At 33.9% G+C, this 15,130-nt stretch overlaps 2 protein-coding genes across 26 annotated transcripts in view; one reads left to right on the top strand and one right to left on the bottom strand.

The window, feature by feature from the left end:
* The window catches only part of LOC105336382 (outer dense fiber protein 2), a 12,442-nt gene extending 6,576 nt beyond the window's left edge, over positions 1 to 5,866 (top strand). For 14 of the 23 annotated variants that reach the window (XM_066076882.1, XM_066076897.1, XM_066076892.1 and 11 more), the window contains 11 exons: positions 396 to 413; positions 1,006 to 1,141; positions 1,426 to 1,536; positions 2,341 to 2,445; positions 2,994 to 3,065; positions 3,449 to 3,607; positions 3,886 to 3,986; positions 4,184 to 4,265; positions 4,386 to 4,499; positions 4,700 to 4,792; positions 4,898 to 5,866. In XM_066076882.1, the coding sequence (XP_065932954.1) occupies positions 396 to 413; positions 1,006 to 1,141; positions 1,426 to 1,536; positions 2,341 to 2,445; positions 2,994 to 3,065; positions 3,449 to 3,607; positions 3,886 to 3,986; positions 4,184 to 4,265; positions 4,386 to 4,499; positions 4,700 to 4,792; positions 4,898 to 5,080 (1,174 nt within the window). In that variant the 3' untranslated portion in view covers positions 5,081 to 5,866. Of the gene's footprint in view, positions 1 to 209; positions 225 to 395; positions 414 to 1,005; positions 1,142 to 1,425; positions 1,537 to 2,340; positions 2,446 to 2,993; positions 3,066 to 3,448; positions 3,608 to 3,885; positions 3,987 to 4,183; positions 4,266 to 4,385; positions 4,500 to 4,699; positions 4,793 to 4,897 lie in introns of all 23 variants that reach the window. The other 9 variants (XM_066076898.1, XM_066076901.1, XM_066076885.1 and 6 more) reach the window with 5 other exon arrangements.
* Positions 5,867 to 8,764: 2,898 nt separating this feature from the next.
* On the bottom strand, positions 8,765 to 15,019 carry LOC105336384 (major facilitator superfamily domain-containing protein 6). 3 transcript variants are annotated; one of them, XM_066076903.1, is made up of 6 exons: positions 14,941 to 14,963; positions 14,770 to 14,829; positions 12,550 to 12,657; positions 10,660 to 12,225; positions 10,119 to 10,292; positions 8,801 to 9,697 (listed from the first exon to the last, which is right to left on the bottom strand). In XM_066076903.1, exons 3-6 carry the CDS (start codon positions 12,641 to 12,643, stop codon positions 9,534 to 9,536), a joined length of 1,998 nt encoding a protein of 665 aa, XP_065932975.1. In that variant the 5' UTR covers positions 12,644 to 12,657; positions 14,770 to 14,829; positions 14,941 to 14,963; the 3' UTR covers positions 8,801 to 9,533. The 3 variants fall into 3 exon arrangements, with proteins under 3 accessions (XP_034300860.2, XP_065932975.1, XP_011438997.3); XM_011440695.4 differs by lacking the exon at positions 14,770 to 14,829 and having other exon boundaries at positions 8,803 to 9,697; positions 14,941 to 15,019; XM_034444969.2 differs by lacking the exons at positions 10,119 to 10,292; positions 14,770 to 14,829 and having other exon boundaries at positions 8,765 to 9,697; positions 14,941 to 15,019.
* Between the last annotated feature and the right edge of the window lie 111 nt (positions 15,020 to 15,130).

Genomic DNA, 15,130 nt, shown 5'->3' on the forward strand with positions numbered 1-15,130 from the left:
CCTCACATACACACATGTACACCGTGTCTTATTTATGTACAATATCAGCTACACATGCTATACAGTCAAAATTCTCAACAACTTGTAGAACACTGTAACTCTGTCTCTTTTCCCTCTCCCTTTGGTGGTGGAAGTGCACGTGTACTAACTTTTCATCTAACACTGTTGAAATGTTGATGCCTTCTGGTGACACCATTTTCTGATTGTAGTGAAGTGGGGAACAGGTAAATTGTGTGAGATTGGGGTGCTGATATTTGCTATGTACTGAATGTCTGCATTTGCTAGTTTTAACAGACAGTTTGACAACTACTTATTAAATTAAAAAGATGTTTGAATGCTTGTAAAATTCAATAAATGAAGATTGTGTTGTTCATTGAGAAGTGATTGCATTACAGGTGGTGTGAAACAGAGGGGTAAATAATTTAGACTTACAGAACATTCTCACAAGTCACTCGAGTAACAGGGCTCCCTTAGGGAGAGCTTGCATGGTTGAGTGAGGATGTCCACTGTAGAATAATGCCCGGTCTTCAGTTCTCTCTTTTTGTGACACCCTGTAGTGACACAGCTGTGAACTAACCCTGTTCTTTTAACATATATCATTTAGCAGTTTTCTGTGTTAGCTCTTTGTCAAAAAAAATAAAAAATTATTGACATCACTCAATTTCCATATGTTATTGAATTTTTACTTTAGTCCATTGGTGTTTCTCATGGAAAAATATAAAATATATTAAAATAGAATATAGTATTTTAGGAGGGAAAAGGTCTTCAAGTATAAAGAGATTTTTATCATATTTGGGATGTGCATGCATATTAGTTTCTTTTTCTTTCTTCAATACAATATTTTGATATTTGCAATCTTATAATAATGGTTTGATCACAAAATACACTATTTATTGCTTGTTTTAGAAAAGAAAACAAATATCAGTACACATATTCACTTAAAACTATCCATTATGATACCGATTTTCGTGGTATGTGAATTAACGAGTAGAGATTAATCCACAGGCGGATGGGTGAGCTGGAGTCCCTGATGGACCAAGTGGAGAACAGCTCCAAGTCCCAGCAGGCATCCGTCAGTGTACAGCTCCACGAAATGCAGGGAGAGAACTCCGTCCTCAAAGTGGAAAATGAGCGCCTCAAGGTAAAAGGAATCTTTGTCATTTGAGAATCGTCCTGTAACTTAAGATGCTTTATTATTCTGATAAGATCAATAAGTCTTTCTCTGTTTAATCACTGTATTTATGTATAAAAAAGTAAAGTTATAAAGATTATTCAGCAGAATGATCTGTATGCTGAAATTGTGTATATTTCAAAAGATTTCTGATTAGATATTACAACTAAAGAATATTTTTTACATGAGGCTATAGGTATGTTACAAATGTAGTTCGAAAATATAGAAGGATTTATAATTTTTCTTCATTGTAGACCTCCATACAAACAATAGAGAGGAAATTTCAGCAGGCTGATGAAGAACTTGTCCAACTTCGCGGAAATCTCAAACAGTATGAGAATCTGGTGGAGGAGTACAAAGCTCAGGTCAGCTGATTGGTCATGTGACCTGTCGTGTCTTACTACAGCTTCTTGGTCAAACAGTTGTACCTTGAATTGCTGTAGAAAGATTAGAAGCACAGCTACTGACATTTTGTGTGTTTACTGTACCTGCTAGAATTTTTAAAACATTTTTTGAAATTCAAATTCCCACGCTACTAGAATATGATAGAGATTTACATTTTTTTACAATTTTCTCTTTACACTTCAAAGTCACCAGTAGTTTAAGCTTATACATGTGTATTTGTTAGATCCCATTGAATAACCTTCAGTAGTAACCAGTTCTATAGTTGTTCCACATTTTGATATTGTTTCAAGTCTAAATACTGGTACCCTGTTTAATGCAGGCAGCAGGAAAACGTAAAGTCAACAAAACAGTTGTTGATTTGCCAATTTCAAACTCCAATGTAAGTTACATGTAGATGTTGTCAATGTACACTGGCCTTAGAAAACAAAAAGCATGCAATTTTTTAGAGGTATCGAAGTACCAGAAAAAGGCTTAAGATTTTAGCAAAAGTCCAACTTAATCTTGGATTATCCCCTCATCATTTTGGTTTTCATTTAACTACCGGTATTGTCATTTTGTATTAATGGGTGATTTTTAACTTCTCACAACCATCCCTACACTTTGAGATTGATAAAAGCACTGTGTTCACCATGGGTATTGAGTTGTGATATTGGGCCAGGATTTTTTTTTTAATATACATGTGTACATGTGATAATTTGATTGGCTTCATTGCTGTAGGCTTGTACTAGGTTTGGGGGTGTGTCAATAGGTGCTTGTGATTTCAGATGAACAAATCACGCCGTGAGGCCGATGACACTATGGTACAACTGGTCGAGGAGAAAAAGAACACGGAGTATATCGCCCAGGAGAGCGAGATAGAGTTAGAGAAGGTTCGCCTAGATGCATGTGTATCAACAAGGGTCAAAAGTCAAAGTTTGACAAGACGGGACGTTTTGTTTGCTTGTCTAAACTTTAGATTTTTCCCCCTTCTCTTTGAATCAAGAATATTCTGACTGTACTATACAATATTGTGGGCAATAGGATGGGTGATGGGAAAAATATCACTGCTTTTTATCATATTGCTGTTAACTTATGAATTGCTGCTGTTGAGTATTGTGTTGTGTTGTATTTGTCTACACTAAGCATGATTAGAATTGTCAAGAAAAATTTAAAGGTTTACATCTATTGCATAATTAAATCTTTTTACTTGTTGCATTTCTAGCAAATACAATGCTCAAACAATCAATTCATGAGAACTTCTTTCATTAACCCTTTTTCTGCATCAAGATGATGAATTTTGAAATAACAAACATGAAAAAAGAATAAGAGAAGACGTTTCATACTGTTTTGATATTTTTAACTTCATCTTGATGTAGTAAGTTTTCCTCTTATTTAACACAATATAATCATGTATTCCTGTCCTTTTTTCCACAATCAGCAAACTCATACAACAGGGCATTATTTCCCTGTCTCCCAGCCCACAAGGTCTGACCCCGGTGACAGGCCCCAGGTAAACTCTCACTGCATGGGGCGCCTACTATCACCAAATGATTTGGGTTTCAGTCTTTTACTGCATCTTGCTTTTCAGTATCAGATACTATGTCCATTAATTATGATTGAATAAGTGTCAACTTTGTTACTTTTACGTTACAGTTTGGGATTTTTTTGTTATCTATGAAAGCATTTGTTTTCTATAATGTCTATTTTAATTCATTTAAGTATTTTCTCACAAAAGTATTTAACATCTTTATTTTGTTTCTTTAAACATATATTTTATGATTTATTTTTTAATGAACACCATTTTCATTAGTTTTGATATTCAAAAGAAATTCAAATTTAAAAAGGACCTTTGTTTTGTGTTATTTTTAAATACCAGATAAATGTGTTGTATAGGTCAAAGTGCGTCTTCATCAGCGCCTACAGGAATTGGAACCACTTCCTGACATGCTCAAATCGACAGAACTCAAACTGTATGAATCCCAAGAGAGAATGCTGCTCTATGAGAAAAAGAACACTGAAAATACCAAGCTCATAGCAGAGCTGACTGCCAAGGTAAGACACAGCTAGAAAAGGCTGTACTTGTCTCTACTCAAGTGAAGAGAGTATTATTTTCAGAATAAGCTAACAAATTGCAAACCATGTTAAAATATTTATTTTATGTCTGCTTTTCTATTATTTATATATCTACATGCATATGTACAGGTATAAGACAGAAGTCCTGTGATATCACTGAAGAACAAAAAATTAGTTATTAACCAATTCACCTTTTGTTTTTAGACCCAAATAGTATAGAACAATTTTATGATTTCAACTTGATTTTTATGTTTAAGGTGGAACATGTCACAGATCAACTGGAACAGAACCGGAACAGATTCCATGAAGCGCAGGATGAGAACAGACTGATGCTGAGCAAATTGGAATCACTAGAAAGGTAAGAGGATGGAAAGTGAAGAAAGAGATGTTGCTCATTTCACTGTATAGTATGCATCTATCTGTATTGCATTTGTTGTCAATATACATGTTTTATTCTTTAAAGATAAAAGGTACGGTAAATATCACAAAGTTTGAATTTCAATACTTGTCAAGGATTTGAAGAAATTTGAAATGCATGTTATGTGTGTATTGCAGAAAACTACGTGATGCCGATGAGCAAAACCGAGAGTTGATGGCCAGTGTAGCAAAGAGAGAGGAGGGGTTGCATCAGAACAATGTAAGGGGTTTGTTTGTTTGGGTTTTCTGTTAGATTTAATGTCTGAAGTGGCTCATTGCTCTAGATTTAAATTGGGGAGAAGAGTGATTGTCAGTTGATTGATTGTGTTCATGCTTACAGCTTAGACTTGAAGAAAAGTCCAGAGAAAATGCTAGTCTCACTCGTCAGCTAGAAAACGCTTTGTCAGATATAAGACGCCAGACGGAACAAACAAGAGATAAAGCTCTCCAGAAGGTAAACGAATGATCTTTATTTAAAAAAAAAAAAATGACGCTCTGCTGAACATATATTCTGAATATAAGATTGAATTTTTAAGTTCCTTGTTAAGTCATACATCCTTATATGCTATTATTATGCTACTATATTCATTTCATGTGAATGCTTGAGTAGCTTTTTGTATGTGATATTCCAACTTTATTTATATATGCTTTTAGGAGAGAACATACCAAACTCGAATCACTGACCTGGAGTCACAGATGAGTCAGTGTAGGGCGGAAATTGCTCGACTCAAACGAGAGAAAGAGGAGGTAATTAAATGGCTGAATTTAATCTAAGGTTTACAAGACCAATTTTTGACGTTTTATAAATAGTTTATGAGCGCAAGTCTACCCATACTTTTCAATTCTTTGTAGAACGAGAGGAAGTTTAACTCGCGCTTATATGACCTCAAAGATCGACTGGAACAGTCCCACAGTACCAATCGTAGCATGCAGAACTATGTTCAGTTCCTCAAGAACTCATATGCCAATGTTTTTGGGGACAGTAATGTTTCCTACCCCTCTACTCCTCTAAACTCAGGAAATCCTCAATTCTAGCTTCTAACTGTAATTCTTAGATACTGTATTTCTTATAACTTTAGCTCAAAAGGCATTTAAATATATAACAAATATTTTCAATATATTTCTGAGAATTTTTATAATACAGTTAAATCATGATAAAATTTACTTGTATATTTAGAATTCTTGCGTTAACTTTAAGATCAATGACTTGCCTAGATACAAGTATAAGATGGCACATTTAATGTGTTTTTGGTTGAGTATCAAGTAATTTATTTTTATGTTACTTTATACTGTGTCTGTGATATTTTTTTTTACTGTTTATTTTGATTTGCCGTCCTTTTTATTCCACATAGAAAAGGGTGCTTTTATTTTTAATTTTTTTTTTAGGAATTCCATTTAGTACAAATATTAACTGGTATAAATGTATGCATAAAAGATTTTGTATTGATAGTACAACTAGATCATGATTCATTTTCATAATCCAAAGATACCGAAAATCAGATAATCAAAACATTTCTTGCAATTTGACAGAGTAAGATCTTAATTATTTAAGACTATTTTCTTTTCAAAACCTCAATTTTCATTTTTAAGGGAAAAATTTTTCAAGTACACTAATTGGTGGATATTATTTTATATGGTGATGTTTCTGAACTGAGCTAAAAAAATTGACAGCTGATTGGACAGCATTTTTATCATGTGACAAACTGCCACACCCATCAGTTCATCACTCACTTTTAATGGTTGTAATGTACATGTACAATATTTAATAAAACTTTGTATTGTAACAAAGTAAAACAGCAATAAAAATGATGGAATAAATGACATCTGCTTCGTTTCTTGATTTCCATTTACTTACAACGTACATGTATAAAAATTCAACTTCAAACTATGTAATAAATGCCTTTGTATAACATCTTTGCCAGCCAAGTATTTCTCATCTCATCTCTCATTTCATCTCAAATAAGAAAGTACTGAAGTACTGTCGGGAGTTGATTTTATTGATTATTATCAATTTCAAAATTAATGATATGTTATTTTGCCTGACAAATGGTTTCTAATCGGTATTTGAATTTCCAACATTTTTATAATATGAATTCTCGAACTTTTCCGACAAGAATTTCCAGAAAACCCCATATGAATCATGTTGTGTAATATTTAAAGATAGAATTAATTCCATCAAACTGTTTATCAATAATCGAAGTGTTTCTAAAAATTGTACACGTCTGGATCCAAACAATATTGAAATCTAGTCTCGTTCAACCAGACGCTCGGCTGTCTCTGTTAATATCCGACAACCAAGAGAGACTCTGTCGGAAATTGACAGAGACAGCTGAGCGTCTGGTTGAACGAGACTATATTTAACTCTGGCGTAGGAATACATGAAAATGCAACTACAAAAAACAATTAAATTGTTCGTACTATAAAAAATCTGACTATTTTCAAGGTATTTATAAATACGTTAACTTTCGTTTGAAAAACAATGGTACAGCATACAGTACACCGAATTTATCTATCATTTTCAAGATGTACGTCTTGTTAGCGATGATGATTTGTTCTTAGGTCCAAACACTGTTTCACTTTCGGTTTGCCAGAGTAACTGCATAGGAGAGTTGATTAAAATAACCTCCCAAAAACAAATCGGACTCTTCTCTAGCGGAGATGTTATATAAAGGCAGAGGGCAATGTTATGCTCTGAGGTTTTCCTGTCACCTAGTGACAAATATTCTTGTATTGTTGCCCGAGATGCCTTGTACCACGATATATGTTGTATGACGTCCTGACAATATGAATAGTGTTCCGGTTTGCTTATCAGCTGGGTCTTTGACTTTCAAATCTAACTTAGTTAATGTACTTAACATTTTCATGCAGGGCGATATAACTATTCTTAGGAATATGTAAAGTTTTCCAGTGTTATATATATGTTTCTGGGAGGGCAATGTATACAGCTTGTACCTGGTACATTAATCCTATTCAATTTTAACATTGCTCTGTACTTAATGCAATGTTTGCTTTTACTTTTGTATAATTTTTAAACCTGAATTTAACAATTTCAGCTTTGATCAGTGTTAATGACTTTTTTAATTATCCCAGCCAGTGAGATATCTAATCAAAGCAACTTTTTATTCCCAGTTGACTTCTTTGCACATAATGTATGTTGCTGTTGGACCTGTTTCAAAAAGTATAGCAAGTTTACATGGCCTACTGTATCGTTTCAACTGTTTAAAGCAGTTACTGGTGTGTTGTTTTGAATCACAAGGAGAGAAAACCAACAACTTTAGAAAATTTGGGTCACTTTATTTACTCCATATTACACTTACAATAGAGTAAAGCATGAACATAACAACCATACACACTTTGCATGTACATCCCTGAAAAATCTCACAACATTAAACACTGAGTGACTCCACAAAATCTGTAATCAAAAGGAACAAAGATTTGAACAGAAGCAAATCTTGAAGATATAAAACTAAAAAAAAAAAAAATAAACCAACACATGAAAGACTTGGACTTCATTAAACTGAACAATAATTGATGTGGATTTGGCAAAATGAAACATCTTTATGTGAACACTGGTACCGGTACTTATTTTGACCTTCAAAGAGTTTCAATTACCAATGAATTAAAGTTACTGGTACATTATTTTTTTTCTTACAATAATGTAGATATCCACATGTACATTTATATGAATTAGATGGGCAATCAAAGAAAAAAACAAGAAATTTTAAAGAGATTCAAACCAACACCAATCAAAAGATTTCGCATGCACTGATTCATATTTTCATAAAATTTGTAGACTATAAAAAATTTCTGAAATAATTAATGTGGAAAATTTGGCATTGTAAAACCAAAATTTAGTTAGACACAACACCTAACCATTGTTGGTACTTAATCATCTGACATCCACAACAAATCATTATTAAGAGAATCTGGTTCTAAATATTTACAGGTATACATTAATCACAAAGGGAATGTCCATCTCTCTCTCTCTCTCTCTCTCTCTCTCTCACACACACACACACACACACATTGATTTAATAATTTGTCTATGTTAAAATTGCCAAAAGGAACATGAATGCTGGAAAGAATAAAGTATAGGGGATGCATACTTATGAATAGTGTCCCAAAATTGCAATGTATATTTTTCCAAATTGATATAAGTAAATCATTAAAATTCATGTAACATTAGACTAATGCCTTTTAATGCCCTAGTCATGGCACTTTGATAAAAAAAAAATCATGTAAAATTATTCTAAAAAAACAAAAAACAAAAACATCAATACAAGCAAAAAAAAAAATATTAACATCATGGATAAAACTTGTCAAAAATCAAAGTGTAATATAATAGCAGTATTACACAATAACAGAAGACAATATGTCATAACTAGCTACATGTCATGTTCTAGTATTGCCAAAGATTAAATCCTAATACAGTACAATGTACGATATTTTAATGCCAATAATGGGGAAGGTGAACTATCACCTTAACACAAACATCGATCATTCTTTATCTTGGTCTAATTTCTTCAACATCAAAAACTTTATAAATGTACATGTAGATAATGAAATATAAAATATAAATATATATTTTCTAACAGAAAATATCAGTGTACTAGCTAGTTAAAATACATGTAAAGCTACAAATACATAAAACTTATTGCAACAATCACAATAAGCAACTGGGATCAGAGAAACTGTTAGAGTTCATATGGCAGTTAACTAGAAAGCCTCACAAATCAGAAGGTATAGAAGGAAAAATATGGCAGTTAACCAGAAAGCCTCACAAATCAGAAGGTATAGAAGGAAAAATATGGCAGTTAACCAGAAAGCCTCACAAATCAGAAGGTATAGAAGGAAAAATATGGCAGTTAACCAGAAAGCCTCACAAATCAGAAGGTTGAGGGGAAAAAAATCAGCACCGGGTGAGGTTCTGATCTGGTGAGCTTGACTAGAGAGAGCAGATAAAATGAATTGATTGCTTCTGAAAAAATAAGGTTTGACCAATCCAAACAGATGGATTTCTATATGACTCCAGGATTTCAAATACATTTGTAGTATCTTTTTTATACATTAAATATGTAGCATACATGAACAAATTCACACATATTTTAAGAATATTATCATACAGCAATGGGAGGGGAAAAAAAACAACCCTTGGTAAGGTTACTTTGTGATGAAAAAGTGTGCAACTCTTGTCATGTAGAAACAAACTGACAGATTTATTAAACGACAGTATATTTGTACATTCCCTATTAATTACATAAAATGTCAACACTGTGACTGCTACAAATACTTTCATGATGTTCAGATGATATTGTTTCAAAAGACTTGCAAAATTTTACCCTATCAATAACTTTATATATGAATGTCTAGCTTGTGTTCCAAAGAAACACAAAACAGGCACTTAGTACATTAATACAGAATCTCTAGTACAACATAGTGTATATGCAATACCCCACCCCTCTAGAGAGGATGACAGAGTAGCTGCCCTTTAGACCTTATTTCTACTGTCTGTTGCCATGGGAACCTCCTCTGTACCATTTACCAGTGGCTCGATCTCTGGCTGTTCGTTCAAATGGTTTGTTGTCACCGACTTGTCCTTCTTGTATTTCCCTTTCCCTCTGCTCGGTTCTGTATGCACATGCGTAGCTACATCTGCAACAACAGTCATTGAATAAAATGTAATTCAAAATTCAGATAAAAGTTAAAATTCTTATCCAACTGGTTGAGCAACATTGCCAAACTGCACATCAAGATGAATGAATACATGTATGTAACATCAACTTTAAAACTTCATTATACATTAACATGTAGATGTTTGCTTCCATATTTATTACACAAACTGTTATCTACTTCATCAGAAAATTCTTTTACAAACTGTAGCTAAATAGTTCTTAAAAAGAAAATCTTAACAATTAAAAGAGGACAGCAAGGATGCAAGACAATTGTGGATAATAAATGTTAACTTGGGTCTCTGGATTTAAAAAGTAAAAGTACTCTTGCAGGAGTATACAGTGGTCTTACTAACACATACCAAGCTCATACTAAGACATAACAAGCTCTTACTAACACATACCAAGCTCCCTCTGGTTTTCCACCATTTCTGTGGCCGACTTCTTGAACACAGTTTTGTTAACAATGAAGTAAACAATGAGTAGAACCAAGGAAGAAATGCCATAGATCCTCCAGGCCCAGCGCATGCCTGTTTCTTTATACAGCCAGCCAGTCAATAGAGACCCCACACCTTTTCCTGAAACCATGCGTCTTTTGTTAGTGTGTGGAAAGTGATGATGCAATATCATTGATATAAATAATCTTGTGCAGAAAGATATATATAGGTAAAAAGAGGAGATACATTTAACATCTATGATAATTTAGTTTTCAATTTGCCTTATTTATTTATAGTACTAAGATTCTCTGACATTTTAAAAGAAATTTCAAAATCTAATCCTACAAATTAGCACAGATTTGTATGAGGAAATATCATATCAGATTGTCAAAAAGCATGCATTGATTGTCATCATACTAAGATGATAAGATAACATCATGAAGATGAGAAACACTTCAATGATTATGGTTAAACTTTTTATGATTATAGGAAGAAGTTACAATCATACCAAATCCAAAATGAATTCCTCCCAGAAGTCCCTGGACAGTACCAGATATCCCTGGGGGTGAGATGATGCTGGCATATGATGTAGAAGTGGCCCACATAATTCCAAATGTGATTCCGTGCAACACTTCTATGGGTAAGACCCCAAACACGCTATCCAAGAAAGAGTAGGAGATCATCCGAATGGCATACGCTACAAACACTATGTAGATACAGGTCAAATGCCCCACTCTCTTAATGATGGTGCCGGAAACAAAAAGGAGAATAGTCTCGGTAGAGCAGGCAATTGCCAAGCATAGTCCAGGAATGACTTGAAAATATCCCACAGTCTCCTCCTCTAGATACCAAAATAAAAAGGTCTCGATTGCTCCCGTGTAGATCCCAAAGAAGAATATCACACACAGGAACATGACAATCTGAGGGTGCTTCATGACACTCCAGATGTGCACCATGATGTTCTTACTGGAAATGTTTCCTGACACCGACATCATCCACACTGACATCATTGCTATCGCAGACAGCACTCCGAAGATGTAAAAAGACACCGAGAAGTCTATCTCCTTGTTACTGCTACTGATCTCGTACATGATGAATGTCGATGATAATGCAAATAGCATGAAACCCACAGTTCCAAACAGTCTCTGTTTGCCCCACTTCCCTCTCTGACTGTCTCCCAGTATGTCATATGCTATCGCATCCCCCATACTCAACACAGGAGCAAATGCAATGTTGGCAAACAAGTAAATCACTAGAAATAATATGAACTTGTCTCTTATGACATGGGCATATTTGGTTACACACTGCTCCGAAACACCAAGGTCACATTTTAAGTGGCAGTTGAATTCTGTTTCATGATCACAAAACATGTTCCAATACTTGCGCTGTCCAACTGTAATGTTGTGCATGCTGAAATCTAGACACTCCAAGTTTCCAACAACTTGTCTGTCTGCAATTACTTCTTTTGTTGAGCCTAAAATATCATAAATCATAAACTCTAGGTTTGCTGGTGAGGTCTGCTCTCCAAGACATTGCTTTAATTCTGGCTGGTCAGTGAAACAGACTTCTCCTGGAAACTGAGTAATAGGCTTACAGATCACAGAACAACTTGTTTTAGGATAAGAGTCTATTGTCTCGGAAGGAATGACTGAATAGGGAGCTGATGAGTTTTCTCCATGAATGCTCACAGATAAATTAGAGATGGTCGAGTGATGTGTTTTATTCAAACTTAGACGAAGGCTTTCAAACCCTAGCGGACACTCATTTGACTGGTTTTGAAAGCAGTCATGGATATAAGAGTCATACTCATTGCAGGAAATCTTGGTTTCAACTGACATATAGGAGGTAGTGTCTGATGGAATGACTAACATCAACATATAGAAAACTCCAGAAAACAGGATACACAGGATGAGTCCTAGCTTGTGTTTCTGGAACTTGTCTAGAAGGGCCCCAATAATTGGTCGGACTAGGAAACCCACAAACGGCATGATCCCATAAATAATCCCAGTCTGTGTGGAGGACAGTCCTATCTGCTTCATGTAGAGTGGGATAAAGGGCAGAAGATCTCCAACAGCTGAAAAGAATACATTTGGAAAGTTTTTGTACATTCTATACAGTATTGTATTGACTCTAGGTAATAAGATAAGCTCTTAGACATAAACTTTTAATCATACAACCAAAACTTTAACTACAATTACTGTACCGGGGTACATTAACTTACACTTGTATTCTTTTGCAAAGAAGTTGCATGCCTCTGTTGTTTTACGTGTAAGATGATAGGATTTTTAGCAGTTAAGTTTTTTAATTTGCATATATTTTCATAAAAGTAAAGATAGCAAATCCCTGAGACTTATATCAAATTATTAGAAGTAAAGTCCTGCTGAGTAAGTATACTCACCGGCCATCATGAAAAAGTAAAACAGCTTGATAGGAAGCAACCTCCTGTTTATTGTCCATCTCCCCAGAGCTACCATGTCTTCCTGGTCAGACATCTTTATTCTGTATTCTGATAATTGAAACCAATTAAAAATATATCAAATCTAGACAAAAATTTAAAGCAGAAAGACCCAAAATGTTCAAAATAGATAGAAGTTTGTATGAAGGCATCCCAAACCACAGTTCATTATGCAAAAGATAGATTCTTTAAATCTGCAACTTCGATTTAAAATTACAAATAAATATGCATGCTCTCACTTTTTGGATTATATACTGGTACATTTTTTCATTCCACTGACAGAGGTAGTCTTATATATTAATTTGGGAACCATAAACAGACTGTGTAGAATACTTTACAGTATACTAATTCATTACAGTTGAACTTGGATATCTCGAACACTGATACTGTGGAATCATTAGAATTCATGGTGGCTAAATTTTTGTGGTGTTTTTGGTATAGCCCTCCTCACAAACAAATTTACATCCTCAACAAAAAACAAATTTTAAAAGATTTAGTTTTCCTACTGAAACTGAAAACCGACGCATCAACGAAAAGTACATTCCAACGAATAAGCAAACTCCCACAATCTACAAAAATTTGCCCTCACAAAATTAAATGATTTCACAGTATTCCTAATACAATTGATATGTGTAAGTCCCAACCACTTATTTTTTTTAGGTATTTTAAGTATTTTACTTAGATATCTCAAATACTCAGATATCTCGAAGTTTCTAAACAGTCTCATCTAGTTAGAGGTAACAAAGTCTTACTGTACCGGTATACGAAATCTATATGCATAAATGATGTAGGCATAAAACGGCAATATTGCTTCGGAAAGGAGTAAACCCTGGTCCCCCTCCCCCATTTTTTTTCAAAATAGTCTTTTATCAAACAATCTGAGTATTCAAGATATCGAGGGTAAAATACTAAAAAATCCTTAAAAATCACTTCGACATATCCACTGTATTCAAGATATCGGTGTTCAAGATATTGAAGTTCAACTGTATCTCAATTTCTTTTACTGATTTCTATATAATAAACTATAAAAGTTGGTTTATAGTATGACCCAACAATGCACTGGTGCAAAATGGTACTTGTATGGCAAGAGTCTAAGAGCAGTGGGTTTACAACAAAACTTGATTATAACTTGGTACAATTTTATGCAGATTAACCATATATTTAGGAAAAATAAATGCAACCAAATCATCTTACATTTTGAATCCTATATCCCAAAGGCTATCAGAACCAATTTGTAACAGGTGTGAGGTAAACAGGTGTGGTAGATCGGGATTTCGTTTATATTTATAATTATTAGTATTCCGATCCCGATGTGATTTATTCTTTTAGTCTGGTATTAATGCCCACTTTATACGATAGCTAATAACTTTAATGACAGTTGTCTACTTTTTTGTCCCATATCTAAAGCCCTGTAAGTCCTTTTTTGACGACGGAGACAGCTGGTTTCGCTAGCTATTTTTCTCTAAATAGAGGGAGACAGCTGGTTTTGCTAGCTACATTTCTCCTGAGTCACTGTCTCATCTGTCTATTTGAGGTCCCTGTTAAAGTTAGGTTTTAGGGTTGGGTGATTTTAAATACTTGTTATTTTCTCCCTCGTTTCACTCCTCCGAAAATAAATATTTTCTTGACTAATTTGTTGAAAAACAAAAACAGATTTAATATCCATTCGACATAAAAATAAATGGAAACACAAAATATTAGTTTATCTCAAAAAACATATTTGGGTCAAGGCGGGTAGGGAAAACCAAAGACACAACCTGTACTGCTTTGTAACGAACGTCGCATTAATTGAATACTCCCCGAGAAATCTATTTATACTGAGCGCGAAAGCGCTCGTGCATGAAATAACCAGTATTGAAATAAACCAGATAATACTGATGCTAACAGAAATTAACGAAGTTTAAAACGTAAAGAAATAAATATGTTGACTTGTGTTCTTATGCTGTTATAATACATTTAAAAAAGGGTTATTAATCTTGGTTTTCATTTACTTTGAGTTTGGTTTATTATATCTTGTTTATCTATATTGAGAGTAAAGTCGTTTTCATACATTATCTATAAATTGGTTATGTTTATTTCTAATGTAGAGGTCAAATTCAGTCTCAAAACAAAAATAAACACAACGTGAAGTACTGATAAAAACCTATAACGTACGGCACTGACCTGCAACGCAGGTAAATGTTCATGCCTTCTTTCATATTACGAAAGGGCAAAGGCTATTGGCTTAAAACACAAAAAATGAGGAACAACTAAATAAATAATCAATGCCACGATTAATAACATGTAATTCCAAAAACTGTATCTCTTCTAGTACATAATTATTTTTTTTTTTACCTATGATCTTCTACAGGAGCTAGGAGACTGGACCCCGCGTCTTCGGTAATGATTAACTGGTGCATAAATTATTTCTTGTATGAATACAGTATTCACTTTATATATATCTGACACAAAAAATATAAAAGAGAATAGATAAAAAGTACACTTAATTTTAAAACCTTTAAATTAAATGATAGCTATGGTCATT

The sequence above is a fragment of the Magallana gigas genome, chromosome 2 (genome assembly GCF_963853765.1).
Source record: "Magallana gigas chromosome 2, xbMagGiga1.1, whole genome shotgun sequence".
Lineage (NCBI taxonomy): Eukaryota > Metazoa > Mollusca > Bivalvia > Ostreida > Ostreidae > Magallana > Magallana gigas.